Below are 17,084 nucleotides of genomic sequence, written 5' to 3'. Positions count from 1 at the left end.
CCCGGTGATCTGAATTTAATCCCTGGAACCCGTGTACAAGTGGAAAGAGAGAACCCTTTCCACAGCCTTATTCTGACCTCCACATGCATGCTGGGGCTCCTGTAATACACACAATTGTGATTATCTTAGGGTTTCCATTGCTGCAGTGAAGCACTGTGACCAAAGCAGTGTGGGGAGGAAAGGGTATATATGCCTTATAGTTTTGTGTTGCAGTCCATGACTGAAGGAGGTCAGGATAGGAACTCAAACGGGGCTGAAACCTGGAGTCTGGAGCTGATGCAGAGGCTGTGGAGGAAGAAGCCGTGCTCCTCAGCATGGCTTGCTCAGCCTGGTTTGTTAGCGGATCCAGGACCTCCAGCCTGGCTCACTGGAAACAGCCAGGTGCTTCCCCCATCAATCACTAATTAAGAAAAGGTCCTACAGGGTTTTGGACAGCCTGAACTGATGCCCGATACAGGCTCCTTTCCCTTTCCCTTTCCTTTCCTTTTCCTTTTCCTTTTCCTTTTCCTTTTCCTTTTCCTTTCCTCTCCTTTTCCCTTTCCTTTTCCTTTTCCTTTTCCTTTTCCCTTTCCTTTTCCTTTTCCCTTTCCTTTTCCCTTTCCTTTCCTTTTTCCTTTTTCCTTTCCTTTCTTTCCCTCCTCTTCCTTCTTCTTTTTGTTTTTTGAGACAGGGTTTTCTTTCTTTGCATAGTCCTAGTTGTTCTGGAACTCACTCTGTAGACCAGGGTAGCCTCACTTAGAAATCCACCTGCTTCTCTCTCCCAAGTGCTGGGACTAAAGGCTTATGTCACCATACGCGGCTCAGACATGTGTTCTTAATTGAGGTTTCCTTCTCTCAGATGACTTTAGCTTGTGTTAAGTTGACATAAAACCATCTAGTACAGTAATGAATAAAACAATATACTTGAATTGTATATGCAGAAATATAGACATTTAAGAAAATATTAAAATTGTAAAATGTTAAAGTGTATTTTAATACTTAGATTAAAAGGAGGATATGGAATAGGATCTTGTATAATTAACACTATTTTAAAAGCAACATAGAGAAATCAGATTGAAAGATACGTTTACCACTGGGTATTTTATTATGATTCATTGAAAAAAAATCTATATGGTTGTTTTGTCTGCATTTCTGTGTTAGCACCATGTGTGTGCAGTGCCCTGGAAGTCACAAGAGGGCGTCGGCTCCTCTCATACTGCAGCTGCAGACAGTCGTAAGCCTCTAGCCCCAGACTTTAGAAGAGCAGTCAGTGCCCTTAACTGCAGAGCCATCCATATGCATTCTGAATGGTCAGTCCTGGCGGGCAGGCAGCCAGAACTTCTATCCATGAGCCCTTTCAGCGGTTGTCATGAGTGTGCTTTCGTGTGTTCTCTCCCTTGATGTCCCCAATATCTGAGCACCTGATAATGGAGATTAAGTGTCTACATGGGGCAGGGACAAAATATCCAGATCATAGCAGTCTTCAAATGAAGTAGCAATAACAACTTTGGATTGTATGTGATCTCTGCGTTTTGTTTGAGTGTGACCTTGGCATAAGATCGGGGTCCAACCCTGGCATAAAACTGCTCAGAATTATGAATTCCCTTGGAGTAAATATTCTTTCTTTCTTTTAACTTTTAAAATTTTTTATCACTATTTTAGTGTGTGTTTGAGTGTATGTACGTATGTGTACATGTGTGTGTATGTGAGTGTAAAGTCCAGAGGTTGATGTCAGATGTCTTCTTTAATTAAATAAATCTCTACCTTATTTTTTTTCTAAAATTAAAAACAATTATACTTTATTGTGTGTGGGCAAACAATAGCATGGCATAGCATGTATTTGAAGGACAGAGGATAACTTGTAAGAGCTGGTTCTCTCTTTCTATCTCATGAGTCCTTGACCAAGCCTGCTTAGTCAACAGGTTCTCCACTGCAGGAGTGAGGATTAAAAAGAAAAAAGACAATTAGACAACTGTGACCCCAGTCAATTCTGAGACTGAGGCAGGTTTAGTTTGTTCCAATCCACTTTTATACCATTCTAATTACATGCGAGTACTAAGGTTAATAGTAGTACAATCAAGACAGTAAACACAAATAGCCAAGGAACAGCAGGCAGTGAGCAAAGTCCCGTGATTACTCCAGTGACCATTGTTTCCAAGGGTGTGTAAGAATGACCAAAATGCCTGGGCCCACCTTCTTGTCCTAGCCCCAAATCTTTCCTGAAGCCTACTTCCTTTGTTCTACCCTAAGATTAAAATTCCTGCCTGAACCTACTTCCCTATTATAGCCTAAAGTTAGATTCTTGCCTGGACTTACTTTCCTGTCTTGCCCTAATGTCAGATTCCTGTCAAGCGGCACTCTAAAAGACTCTTGACAAGTCCTAGGGCTGGAACTCAGATCATCAGTCTTGGCAGTGAGTGCACTCACCCACTGAGTCATCTCACTGACACTATACTTCTGCCTTTTTAGTACAAGGTCTCTTGCTGAACCCACACCTCACCAATTCTCTGGCTGGCCAAAGAATTCTAGGGATTTACATGCCCACCCCTCCCGCACTGTGTATACAGGCATATTCAGCTGTGCTCACCCTTTTATGTGGGTGCTTGGATCAAACTAAGGTCTTTAAGGTCAAGTACTTTGTTGACTGAGCCCTCTCCTCATCCCTATTTTGATTTTAAAACAAAACATTCAAAGGTTTCCTGTTTTTTCTTTCTTGACAGTTTGCATGGGTGTCTGCTCGAGTGTATGCCTGCATGCACGTACACGTGGACATATGCCTCTTACACTATTGTGTGTGCGTGCATGCACGTGCATGTGGACATATGCCTCTTACACTATTGTGTGTGCGTGCATGCACGTGCACGTGGACATATACCTCTTACACTATTGTGTGTGCGTGCATGCACGTGCACATGGACATATGCCTCTTACACTATTGTGTGTGCGTGCATGCACGTGCACGTGAACATATGCCTTTTACACTATTGGAGAGGCCAGAGGAGGAGGTGGAGCACCCTGCTGAGGCACTCTCCTTATTGAGACAGGATCTTTTGCTGAGCCTGAAGCTGTCATAGGCTGTTTAGCCAATGAGCTGCTGAGATCCTACTGCTTCCAGCCCCGCAGTGCTGGAGTTACAGTCCTTTGAATAAGGTCCTCATGCTTGCATAGCAAGTGCCTTTTTATGCACGGAGCCACCTGCTAGCCTTTCTTGAAGTTTTAGCAGAAATAAATAGTGGATTGAAAGGTTTTGGTAAGCTGGGTAGTGCTGAGGTTTCCAGTACTTCATCCTGTTAGACTCTACTGAACTACACCTGACTGAGATTGTTGTGTCGTTTTCTAAATGCTTAGAGGCTTACATTGTTTTTAATTCAACATTAACAGGTAACATTCAGATATCCTGGATTGATGATACATCAGCCTTCGTTTCTCTCAGCCAACCGGAACAAGTACAAATTGGTTAGTGTCCTGGACATCTGTTTTGTTTGTTTGTTAATGGGGTGGGCGAGGTCACCTTTATGACAGCTGTGGTTCCAGGCAGCTAGCTGGCTCACTGGCATTTCTGCTTGTTTTATTTTTAGCTTGCCAGTGAAATAAAGGAAAAAATTAGTAAGATGAGTTTTTGATTCACTAGTCTAAAGATAAACTGTGGCTCAAGATACCGTGTAATGTCATGTAACTGAATGTGCAGTTTGAAAATTTGGCAATAAAGAATGTTTCTGAGTATGCAATGATCAAACAATTCAAAATCAAACACCAGTGAACTGGAGGCAGCCTTCATCCTGAGTGTATAGCTTGTGGTTCTGTGCTGTGCGTGCTCTACTGTGATACAGACCCTCATCAACTGCCTGAAACACCTCTGATTCCAGGTTAGCCTGTGTTCTTACTACACCATTCTAATGTACTCAGTTCTCTGCTGACAGAGCAGAGTGGATTAATTATGGGAATAAAGAGGTCACGTTTCCCTACTGCTGTTCCTCTGCCCCATGACATTAACACAGCTTCTGGTTGTATTGTGTGAGATGAGTTTATTCATCTCACACTAATTTATTCATTAGTGTGTAAATTGCTTATGTCTCAACAAATAACAAAGTTATATGTATATCAAGATGTTTGTTTTCTTTAAACAAACAAGGCTCTGTCTTATGTAGACCAGGTTGGCCTTGAATTCACAGAACGGCCTGCCTCTACTTCCCAAGTGCTGGGATTAAAGGTATGTTATCACCATGTCTGACTACTAAAGAATTAATTTAGTTTTTTAATGTTTCATTAGTAAACCTAATTAAACCTTGAATCCTGCGGAGTTGGATCCCCTAGAGCAGTAGGGGTGTGTGTGTATGTGTGTGTGTGTTTAATCAAACATATTTGAAAGTTTTTATTTATATTTTGGTCCTATAAGTTAAACATTCTTTTTTTTTGGTTCTTTTTTTTTTTTTTTTTTTTTTTTGGATTTGGTTTTTCCAGACAGGGTTTCTCTTTATAGCCCTGGCTGTCCTGGAGCTCACTCTGTAGACCAGGCTGGCCTCGAACTCAGAAATCTGCCTGCCTCTGCCTCCCAGAGTGCTGGAATTACAGGCGTGCGCTACTACTGCCTGGCAAGTTAAACATTCTTAAATGGAACTCTTCTGTTAGAATATTTTAAAAATAAAAATTTTCCAATTATCAGCTCTACACAAACAAAGGTTTTCTGTGTAATCCTCATTAATGCAAATCTTTATAAGTATTACATTCTTACTGTAGATCTTCAATCTGTTTTGTAATAATAAGCTACAAAAATTGTATGTGGCACATTCATTACACACTACAAATACTTGTACTAAAAAGAGCTGGGCACTGCACATGCTCCAAGAGCGCTGGGGCAGGTGCTGTTGAGGAGCAGCACATCCCGTGCGGTTCATAATTGTCTGTCAGTTACTTTCCAAGAGCACACAGCAAAGGAGGCGTCTCCTTATTAACTTCCCCTATTTAAAATTCTGTTGTTTGTAAACCAATTATCATAATCTATTATATGCATAATTAACCAGCTGCCTCTTTACAAAGCATTTCACTGGTGATATCAACAAGTGCAGAAGAATATAATTCTAAGACTGGAACGCATGTAAACCATGCTAAGTCGCGCTTTTGTACTTACCGAGTGAGCTATCACACCACCTAGGAAATTAATTTTGAATGCATACGTTGGTCATTTGTTTTTCTGTACATCATTAATCTTCTGATTAGAAGCTGAAGTGTTGTTTTGTTTTGAGTCAGGGTTTCTCTCTGTAGCCCTGACTGTCCCTGGTGTGACCCACTGTGTGAGTACTGGGAATGGAACCAGAAGGGAGGCAGTGCTTTTAGCCACTCAGCCGTCTCCCCAGCTTGGCTCCGTTGCACACACCCACTTGTCTTGCCTCATGCAGTTCCTTGGGCAGACTAGATTACACTAGGAGGAGTTCAAGAGAGCAGCACTTGGTCTGTCTCATTTGCTTCTATTCTGTTCTTTTCCTAGTATGCTTTTTCTAAAATAAGTTGCAGGTATGCTTTGAGAATCTGCGGTAGGAAGACTGAAGGAGGGAAGTGGGGTACTGACACCTTCCCTTTCCTGTTCATCTTGTATTTTTCTTGGTTAGCTGTGATTTATCTGTGCCATTGACTTTGTGTCAAATGTTCTTTTTACAAACAAACTGAATGATAATTCATTTACTTTTAAAAGGGGTTCTGAAAGATGGATCACCACATCTTTTGTTGATCCTTAAATAATTTTGACATTAATTTTACTGCCTTTTTTCTTTAATGTTTGTTTATTCAATTTTTTCTTTTCATGTGTATGAGTATGTTGCATGCTTGTTTGTCTATGTACTTCATACAGACCTAGCACCTTTGGAGGCCAGAAGAGGGCATCAGGCTCCCTGGGACTGGAGTTGTAGATGTTTGTGAGCCACCCCGTAGATGTTGAGAGTTGAACCTGGGCCCTCTGCAAGAGCAGCTTGGGCTATTTTGTTTTGCTGTTGGTTTTGTTTCTGTTTGTTTTTTAAAGACAGTTTCTCTGTGTAGCCCTGGCCATTCTGGAACTCATTCTCTAGACCAACTGGCCTCGAACTCAGAGACCTGCCTATCACTGCCTTCTACGTGCTGGGACTAAAGGCGTATGCCACCATGCCAGGCTTGTCTGTCTGCTTTTTATTTCAAGTGCCAAATATTAGCATAATGTAACTAATGCTGTAGAGTGTTAAAACCTTGAACTTCTACATATACAGACTCAGTTCCAAATAGTTTGATATTTTTGTTTAATTTTTCACTATCTCAGAGAAAGCTTCAGACTTTCTTTCCCTATTCCCTTGCTGTTACTCCCAGGATTCCGGTTGCACCTCCATGGTGTTTTGTTTGGCTTTTTTCCCTACCATCTTTCTGTTGTGTAGACTAGATAACTTATTCAGTATCCAGGCCCTTCGACGCGTTATTTCCTGACCATTATTTTTGTCGTAAGGTAGTCTAACTGGCTTTTTTGATCTTGTACACGGATGCTGCTCGTTCTTTGGCAGGGCTATTAAGTTAGACACATGTGAAGTATGCCCATTGCATGTCATTGCTTAGCCTAACTCACTGTAAGTTTGCCCAGGATGTGGTTGGGCAGAATCACCACCACACAAACCCTATTTCATGACAAAGTGTAGTTTTTAAAATATTGTACTGAAAATGAAAAACATAGTTTGTACTGCCCATTTCTATGCTTTTGTACCAGGTCATTTTATCCTGCCTGGTCTTTGTCTTTGAGTTGGTTTGAAATAGTTTCTTACACACTATGAATACTCTCTTGTGGAGACTCTGGATTTGGTTGTATTCCTCAGAAGGGTGTTTATGGTTTTGTTTTAATTTCACAGACAATCAGCTTATTTGGGTTTGTGCCTGTGATAGGTGGTGGCTTAGATCATAATTCAGACTTACAGTTTGCTGCACAAATAGGTGAGAGTCCTCCAAATATCTGGCAGATGGCTCCTTGGGAAGTCCTTGTATTGCTGTCTTGATCTGGGTTCAGATGTGATTGCAAATCCTCTGACCTCTTTCTGTATATGTGCCATGGCCTGTGCACACTCCCACATACAAACGTGTGCACACATACACAGACATTTAAACATATGCATATTAAACACAGTCAGCCAGAGACTGGTCTAAGGCTACACTACCCTGGGCCCTTCTGGCCTCCTGTCTGCAGAGCCTCTTGCCCGCCGGCCTCCTGTCTGCAGAGCCTCTTGCCCGCCGGCCTCCTGTCTGCAGAGCCTCTTGCCCGCCGGCCTCCTGTCTGCAGAGCCTCTTGCCCGCCGGCCTCCTGTCTGCAGAGCCTCTTGCCCGCCGGCCTCCTGTCTGCAGAGCCTCTTGCCCGCCGGCCTCCTGTCTGCAGAGCCTCTTGTCCGCCGGCCTCCTGTCTGCAGAGCCTCTTGCCCGCCGGCCTCCTGTCTGCAGAGCCTCTTGTCCGCTGGCCTCCTGTCTGCAGAGCCTCTTGTCCACTGGCCTCCGGTCTGCAGAGCCTCTTGTCCGCTGGCCTCCTGTCTGCAGAGCCTCTTGCTTGCCTGTGCTTGCACTTGGTGCTCCATGCTTTTTTGTCCATCATAACAAAGATAGGAGATTTTTTAAAAATATTTTTGGGTAACTGGAACTGATGTCCCACACCTTTAATTCTAGCACTTAGGGAGCAGAGGCAGGTGAATCTCTAAATTCCAAGCCAACCAGGAATACATAATAAAGCCCTGTCTTTAAAAAAAAAATAGCCTTACAGGACCCAGGCACCAGCCACTTTAATGACAGCGCCCTCCAGGGCAAAGTCTCCACTGTCTGTGCAGGCACAGGCGTGCACATGCCTGCCACATGTGTTCTCTCCCTTTCCCCTTCTCTCTGAGCTACTGTATTCTCCAACTGTTTTAGCTCTTCCACGTCCCACCTAGTCAGAGTTTCCTACTCTTTAGCCTGCAGTTTTGCAGTGGAGGACCATTCTGTTAATGCTCCTGTTTGAGCAGAGCCAGCATGTCCTTTCCTGCTTTTAACCGCTATGCTTTTCTAGCACGTGCCTTCATTTCCTATCTCCCAGCCACACCATTTGCTGTATGTAAACCTCTTTGCTTAATAATAATTAATCAAAATATCGAGATATAAAAACAGTAACTCGAATGGAACCTGGTGACTCAGGGCTAGAATCACAGCTGTTTCAGAGCCCGAGTAGGGGGACTCACAAGTTCAAGGCCTTCCTGGGTTACTGGGTATGTTCAAGGCCAGCCTAGGCAATTTTGTGAGACCTTGTAAAGTAAAACAAGACAGGAGATCTTGCTTAGTGTTAGAATGCTTGCCTAGCATGCACAAGGCCCTAGGTTCAGCTCAGCCAATTAAAATAGATTTACTTTCCTTTGAACACAGCCTCTAAAATATTAGCATGACAGTTGGTTCATTGTCGCTGTGACTGTCTTGTTAATAGAATATTCAAGACAGAACCAAAGATCTTACTTTTCCTTGCCTATTAATTTCTCAGTTCTAAATTGTGTGAATTGGCTTGCAACAAGTCTCATAAATAAATAAGATTGTTTTAGAGGGAGAGGGCTGGTAATTGACCTTGTGGATTTAAATGACATGATTTCTTCACATGAGGACTAGGTTCTGGAAACTTAAAAAACATGTGTCCATGGTTTCTAGGTAGTTGAGTTAGCTTAAGGAAGAACAGTGGTCTTTCCTTCTTTCCTTCTTTCCTTCTTTTTCCTTCCTCCCTCCCTCCCTCCCTCCCTTCCTCCTTCCCTTCCTCCCTCCCTCCCTCCCTCCCTTCCTTCCTTCCTTCCTTCCTTCCTTCCTTCCTTCCTTCCTTCCTTCCTTCTCCTCTTCTTTTGATTCCCCTTTTTTTTCCTCCTCAAAACAGGGTTTCTCTGTGTAGCCTGGCTGTCCTGGAACTCACTCTGTTGACCAGGCTGGTCTCCAACTCAGAGATCCACCTGCCTCAGCCTCTGAGCACTGAGACTGCCCAGCTGGAATGGTATTTCTAGGAAGGGTGTGATGTGCAGTTGAGCACAGCAGCACACCTCCGTAATTCCAGTGCTTGGAAATCAGACAGAATAGGAGGATCACAACTTCAAGGCTAGTCTAGTCTATATAAGACCCCACTCCAAGAAAGAAAAGAAAAGAAGTCCTGTGAATGAAGTGAATATTCTGTGTCAGTGTCTTCTGATTTGAAAGTGTCTACAAATAGAGGCTGGAGAGATGGTTACTTTTGCAGAGGTCCTGGGTTTGGTTCCTTGCACCCATGCACCAGCTCACAACCATTTGTAACTCTACTTCCAGAAAATCAGTGCCCTCCTGACTTCTTCAGGGACCAGGCATGCATGTGGTGCAGACGTGCATTTAGGGAAAACGCACCCATAAAGTAAAAACAAGTCCATGTTAACAAAACCCACAACTCCTCCTTTCTATACAGGCACAGATCATCATGCCCAGCCTCTTCCTTCCTTCTTATAAATAAATATTTCTTTTCCATTTTTGTTAAATGTACACGTCTTTCAGTAGTGCCGTTTGTCCCCTCTGCCCTCTGATGTTCTCTTCCCACTCTGGGGGAAACTTCTGTTTTATGCTGTGTGTTAGAGTTGCTTGCACGAGCTCCAATGGGGAGTTATTTATCGGAACTTGAGCAGTTTGCCCGTGGTCACACCTGAAACAAATGGTTTCCCATCCCCAGCTGCCACTCACTGCTTCCCAAGCCCCTCCTCTACTGGTTATGGAATGTGGACTGGACTCAATATCCCCCACCCATCCCCATTCTTTGGCTCTTCTATGCTTTCTGACCTCGTCTTCAGAGGTGTGCCTTCAACAGTTGCTTATGAGTTATGAGTCTCTGCATTGACTTTTACCCACCTCAAATGGCAACAGTCTTTCTATGTAGCTCAGGCTATCCTGAAACTTAAGAGATCCCCTTCTACCTCAGCCTAAGATTGCTAGTGACACTCGCGCCACCATGGTACAGAGTATCAGGCGTAGGCCTGGGGGATTAACAGAAAACACAGACTCGGGTCATTCTGGTGAGGAGAATGCCAAAGCTTTACTGAGGGACCAGCAATTTATACTTGAGACTCTGTGAAAAATAACAGGAAAAAACAATCATAGCCATAGGTCAGGTACCTGGGAAGTCCCTACCACACCGGGCAGGAAGACAGAAATCAAGCTGAGCCGCAGGATGTTCCACTCTCAGGAAGCCTGTGCAAACAGCTCAGCTGGAGGCGTTGAGCTAAGCTCACTGATGCCCAACATGCTAGGATTGCAGGAGTGTGTTTTCATAACACTTTGAATGCTAATTGGATGCTGGCTTTGCTGGTGGGATTTGAATCTGTTTTGGTGTTTGTTCTGATGATGATGGGATGACACCAGGACCTCACAACTGAACATCACCCTTAGCCCAAACTCACTTCTTTATTTTACATATTTCTAGGTTTTATGTATTATTGTTGTATGTATTGTGTGTGTGTGTGTGTGTGTGTGTGTGTATACATGATCTCTAGGTGTGTACACTTGCCACAGATGGTCGTGAAGGTCAGAGCACAAGTTCATGGGGTGAATTCTGTTTATTGTTTTGTGTAGGTTTTGGAGTTAAAACTTAGACATCCAGGTTTTTGGGGCAGGTTCCTCACCACCCTTGAGTCTTGCTTTTCTAGAGTGTCATGGGTGTTTCCAATGCTGTTGCTATTTCCTAGAAGTTTCTTTGCACAGGTGTGTTGTATTTGTTATACATTGTACATAACCTATTTAGTGTACTCTCTTGGATGTTTATGATACTTTACCTATTTCAGAGTATTAGCACTTTAGTACGCACTTTAGTAAGCATCTGTTCTTCAGTTCTTGTCTAGCTCTTCCATTATTTTCAATTCTGAAGAAATGCAGTCTCTATGTTTGTGATGATAATCTGTAACAAACAGCTAAGTCCCTTCAGTGTCATTGTCCCTTGTGGCCCCTGGGCTTTGCTTGTGTTGAATGGACATGTCTGTGAAGTCTTTGAACATTTTTATTTGGAGATGATCTTTATGATCAGGAATACAATATGGTATATCTCAGTTTAGTCACCTAAATTTGTTTATCTTTGGTCATGTATTTTTCTCTTGCTCTTGTTTTTATCATGTTTGCTTTTTTACAGAATGTTACTGTGTGTGTGTGTGTGTGTGTGTGTGTGTGTGTGTAAGGGAGCATGTGTGGAGGTCAGAGGACAACTCTTAGGTTGTACTGCAAGAAATTACCTACTAAGCCCTCTTGCTGGTCCGTCATAGTTATTTTTTGGTGTCATTCAGCAAACTTTACACACAAACTTTAACAGAAGCCTCACCTTGCTTGACTGATTGCCATAGTCACATTAACTCTTAACAAATACTTGAGGTTGCTAGGGCAACAGGAGTGTAGAACAATGAAGTCAATCTGCTGACTGCATTTGTGCCTCGAGAAACCAATGTGAGGACTCATTGGGGATTCACTGGCTCCCAGCTCTTACTTCTGGAGTTTCTGATGCTATGCTGCTGTTGGTGCTGCTGCTGCTGCTGCTGTTGCTGTTGGTGCTGCTGCTGTTGCTGTTGGTGCTGCTGCTGTTGCTGTTGCTGCTGTTGCTGTTGTTGCTGCTGTTGCTGTTGTTGCTGCTGTTGCTGCTGCTGTTGTTGCTGTTGCTGTTGTTGCTGCTGCTGCTGTTGTTGCTGCTGTTGCTGCTGTTGCTGTTGTTGCTGTTGCTGCTGCTGCTGCTGTTGTTGCTGCTGTTGCTGTTGCTGTTGTTGCTGTTGCTGTTGCTGCTGCTGTTGCTGTTGCTGTTGTTGCTGCTGCTGCTGCTGTTGTTGCTGCTGCTGTGTCCTTGCCTGCTGTTGTCACTAGATGGATGAACTGTTGGTTACATTGATACGCTGTGCTAATCTTTATGCATGGACATTGTTTTGTCATGACTCTTGTCTACAACCTTATTGTTTTAAAAAGTGAAATAGTCACAGTGGCTATCTTAGGGTTTCATTAGTGTGAAGGGACACTACGACAGCTACAACTCTTATAAAGGAAAGCATTTAGTTGGGGCTGTTTTTAGAGGTTTAGTCCATTATCATGATGGCGAGAAGCGTGGTTGCATGTAGGCAAACATGGTGCTGGATAAGGAGCTGAGAGTTCTACTTGATCTGCAGGCAACAGCAAGAGAGAGACCCTGGGCTTGGCTTCAGTATCTGAAACCTTAAAGCTCACCATTCCCAGTGACACACTTTTCTCCAATAAAGCCGCACCTATTCCAACAAGGCCACACCTCCTAATAGTGCCACTACCTGGTGACCAAGCATTCAAATCTGTAAGTCTGTGGGCCCCACGTTAATTCATACCACCACAGTGGCTCACCTGTATAATCCCAGCAGCAATCAGGAAGGGAACCTCTGGCTACAGAGGTAGACCTTATCTTAAAAAACAACAACAAAATGAAATGAATTTGAAAGTCTTAAAAAAAAGTCAAGACTTGGATTTGAGAGGTTACTGTATCTCTGAAAGTGTTACCAACAAGGCTCTCGGGCTTTAGAGTTCCAGGAGGCGTTCAGCTGTGTTCCTCTCCAGATTCTGGGTTTCTTAAATGGAACAGGCATTGCCTGCAAGTTCTCTCTCTAAATGGGAACTGAGAATGGTACCTCTCATCTCACAAAGAGGTTTCTGTCTCTTAGAACTCTTGGTGTGGCCAGCAGAACAGCATTTTTCTTTCTTTCTTTTTTTTTTTTTTAAAGATTTATTTATTTATTTATTTTATGAATTCACCATTGCTCTCTTCAGACACACCAGAAGAGGGCATCAGACCCCATTGCAGATGGTTGTGAGCCACCATGTAGTTGCTGGGAATTGGACTCAGGACCTCTTCACCACTGAGCCATCTCTTCAGCCTGGAACAGCACTTATTATGGCTGAGTGTGATGCCTTGTGGCATCATTTCTTATTGTAGAATTTATGGAATTAGTTTTGTAGACATTTTCTGTAGCTTTTTGGTATAATGCTATTCTGAAAAGTTGAACACGAAATAGTTTTTATTGTGTTTCTGGATAGCATTTTCTCTGTTGAGTCTTCAGGCAAGCTGTCTTTTCTTTAAAAAGATGTTGGTTTACAAAGCCCCACTTTATGTTTGTGGCAGCATGACCGTCACTTTGTCATCTACATCAGATGCCAGCAGACACAGGATTGATGGTGACCTGAGTGCTTGAGAAAACTATGTGTGTGTGTGTGTGTGTGTGTGTGTGTGTGTATGCGCTAGTGCATTTGGAAGCCAGAGATTGACATCAGGTGTCTTTCTCAATTGCTGTCCGTTTTACTTCATGAGATAGAGTCTGTCACAGAACCTCATTTGCTGATTTATGTAGACTGACTGATTGGTGAGCTGTGAGGGCCTACCTGTCTCTGCCTCCCGCCCCCAGCACTGGAGGTGTTATGGTGGTTTGTATGAGAATGGCTCCCATAGGCTCATATATTTGAATGCTTGGTCCATGGTTAGTGAACATCTTGGGAAGGATGACGAGGTGTGGCTTTGTTGGAGGATGTGTGTCAGTCACTAGGGTTTCAAAAGCCCACTTCAGGACCAATCTCTGTCTGCCAGTAAATCAGGATGTTAGCTCCCAGCTGCTGCTCCACTGTGTCTGTCTGCGTCTCACCGTGATGGTCATGGACTAACCCTCTAAAACTGTAAGCAAACTCTCGATGAAATGCTTCCTTTTATAAGAGTTGCCCTGGTCATGATGTCTCTTCATAACAATAGAACACTGCCTAGGACGGTGGTAGGTGATGTGCCTTAGTTTTCTGTGTGAGTGCTGAGGCTCTGGATTCTAGCTCTCATGTTTCTTTACCAAAGAGCCACCTGCCTAGGCCTCAGTTCAGGACTTTACCCCAACTCTATATCCTGCGTTATCTCTGTATTAATGCATCATTTTCAGCTGGAATTACTATAAAAAGCAACAGTGACTTCAAATAATTCTTGAGTATATTAAAGTTTCCAGTTATTTTGTCAGCTGCCTGGAATGCGTCTTTCCCTTTCTGTGTTTGGATTGCAGCAATGTGGGAGACTGCATACATTTTTGCAGAGTACATTGGAGTCAAGGAACTAGTGCTGTGCTGGAAAAAGGAGCGGAGAAACAATAGTGCTGTGCTTTGACACTGAGAATTATTTTCTCCTCACAAATCCTTTTACCTGATACTATATAGGTAATTTAGAAATTATTATAGAGTATTATGTGGCTTTAAAAAGGCCTATTTGATAGAATCACAGGTGAGGAGGGCATAACATCTGTCCCAACACCAGGAGTAAATGGGACCAGTGGGACCCAGGCACACAGGAACTCTGCCTGACTAGTGGCACAGGTTCCTTCCAGTCTCGGCCCGTGCCCTGAGCAGACCTTGTCAGCAAACTCCACAGCCAGTCCCACAACACCCAGAGGAAGCTCCACTCCCAGGTACACACCCAAGGTCACAGGATCACAGGATCACCGGATCTCAGGATCACAGGATCCTAGGAGCTTGATCACACCAGGATCTCAGGGTCCCAGAGACAGCTTGACTCCCAGAAGCTCAGATATACCCAGGATCTCAGGATCACAGGATTACAGAATCACAGGATCACAGAGACAGCTTGACTCTGAGGAGTTCTGACACAACCAGAATCATAGGAAGGACAGGTTCCAGTCAGATATAGCAAGGGTAGGTAGTACTAGAGATAACAGATGGCAGGAGGCAAGCGTAAGAACATAAGCAACAGAAACCAAGGTAACTTGGCATCATCAGAACCCAGTTCTTCCATCATAGCAAGTCCTGGATACACCAACACACTGGAAAAGCAATATTCAGATCTAAAATCACTTCTCATGATGACAGAGGACATGAAGAAGGACATAAATAACTCCTGAAAAGTAACACAAGAGAACACAGGTAAACAGATAGAAGCGCTTAAAGAGGAAACACAAAAATCCCTTAAAGAATTACAGGAAAACACATCCAAATAGGCGAAGGAAATGAATAAAACCTTCCAGCATCTAAAACTGGATCTAGAAATAATAAAGAAATCACAAAGTGAGAAACCCTGAAGCTAGAAAAACTAGGAAAGAGATCAGGAGTCATAGATGCAAGCATCACCAACAGAATACAAGAGATAGAAGAGAGAATCTCAGGTGCAGAAGATACCATAGAAAACATTGACACAACAGTCACAGAAAACACAAAAAGCAAAAAGCTCCTAACCCAAAACATCCTGGAAATCCAGGACACAATGAAAAGACCAAACCTAAGGATAATAGGTATAGAAGAGAGTGAAGATACCCAACTTAAAGGGCCAGTAAATATCTTCAACAAAATTATAGAAGAAACCTTCCCTATAACCTAAAGAAAGAGATGCCCATGAACATAAAAGAAGCCTACAGAACTCCAAACAGACTGGACCAGACCAGAAAGTCCTCCTGGCACATAATAATCAAAACACCAAATGCACTAAACAAAGAATATTAAAGCAGTAAGGGAAAAAGGTCAAGTAACATATAAAGGCAGGCCTATTAGAATTACACCAGACTTCTCACCAGAGACTATGAAAGCTATAAGATCCAGGGCAGATGTCATACAGACTACGAGAGAACACAAATGCCAGCCCAGGCTACTATACCCAGCAAAACCCTCAATTACCATAGACGGAGAAAACAAGATGTTCCATGACAAATCCAAGTTTGTACAATATCTTTCTGCAAATCCAGCCCTAAAAAGGATAATAGATGGAAAATGCTAACACAAGTAGGGAAACCACACCCTAGAAAAAGCAAGAAGGTAATCTTTCAACAAACCCAAAAGAAGATAGCCACACAATTCCACCTCTAACAACAAAAATAACAGGAAGTAATAATCACTTTCCCTTAATATCTCTTAATATGAAAATTAATATTACCAACCTATTTTAGTTGCTTGAAAATAAAAAATATGAAGAATTAGAAAATTGTTGGCTGTTACCCAGTGGTTTCTCTAATTTGGTAATTGGAGAGGTATGTCCAATGTTATATAATTCATATGCACTTTCTGCTCGTTTGTACGTGACAGTGTCTTGCTGTGTACCATGTAATGGTCTTGAAATCATGCTTCTCTTATCTCAGCCTCTCTATTAGTAGGATTGTTTATTTGATATTTTTACCCTATACTATGGTTTTCAGAACAGCTTACATATTTCAAAATTATTTATATAGGCAAAAGTGTAGACAATTTGAGAGGTTTGTAAGAGATTCAGCAAAGACTGCGACTGAATGTTTTGCTTGATATTTATGATTATTGTATCAATTTTGAAGAAGGTGACCTTATAAGTTACTCTTTTTCTGAGATGAATGCTTTTCAAAATCATCCCAGCCAATGAACCAGAATCTTACCCTCACCTAATGTCTGTGCCACCCTCCAAGCAGAACCATTGTTCATTGAAAGAGTTGATGAATGACTTCATCTTAACCATCTTAACACACACACCATTTCTTAAATGAATGTAACCTGTTCCCCGTGGGCTGAGAATGATGACAATCACTCAAGTCAAATAGCTTTGACCATAGAAAATCTGTGTCCAAATAATTGTGTCTACAATTCATTTCTTGGTGCACAGAACTGTCAACTCTTAGCTTAGTACAATGGAGGTAAAATCCTTTGAAGATGTGAGGGACATTGAAGTACAGCCTTATCACACTGAACTCCAATGTCTAAAATTTGTTCTTATTTTGGGTTTGTACCACAGTAAGAGCCAAGATTTTAAGCTCTATTAAAAACAAAACAAACATACAAACAAAAAGTTTTTATCTTTTTATGTTTATTTAATAACATGTCCATCATTTTTATGATTGTTATAAAGATATATATTGTGTTGAATATAATAAAAATTAAAACTAAAAATTAAAAATAAATAGGTAAATAAAAAGGCCTACTTGTGGTATATTGTTAATTTTAATTACCTGCTAACATTTAACTTAATTACGTACATCATAACAGGCCACGTTTGGACATAATTTCTGGGGCAGGAGAGACAATTCTGCAGTTAGGAGTATGGCAGCTTTTACAGATGACCTGCACACACTTCCTCTGACTCCCACTCCAGGGTATTTCACACTCTTTTTTGACCTCGA

At 42.4% G+C, this 17,084-nt stretch overlaps 1 protein-coding gene across 1 annotated transcript in view; it reads left to right on the top strand.

Moving 5' to 3' along the window:
* Parn (poly(A)-specific ribonuclease) overlaps window positions 1–17,084 on the top strand; it is a 132,911-nt gene that overhangs the window by 56,458 nt on the left and 59,369 nt on the right. Inside the window, 1 exon segment of the mRNA XM_052194715.1 lies at window positions 3,361–3,435. Coding sequence (XP_052050675.1) covers window positions 3,361–3,435 — 75 coding nt within the window.

The sequence above is a fragment of the Apodemus sylvaticus genome, chromosome 10 (assembly GCF_947179515.1).
Source record: "Apodemus sylvaticus chromosome 10, mApoSyl1.1, whole genome shotgun sequence".
Lineage (NCBI taxonomy): Eukaryota > Metazoa > Chordata > Mammalia > Rodentia > Muridae > Apodemus > Apodemus sylvaticus.
Note: the sequence above shows the minus strand (reverse complement) of the source record. Positions and strands in the feature narration are given on the sequence as shown.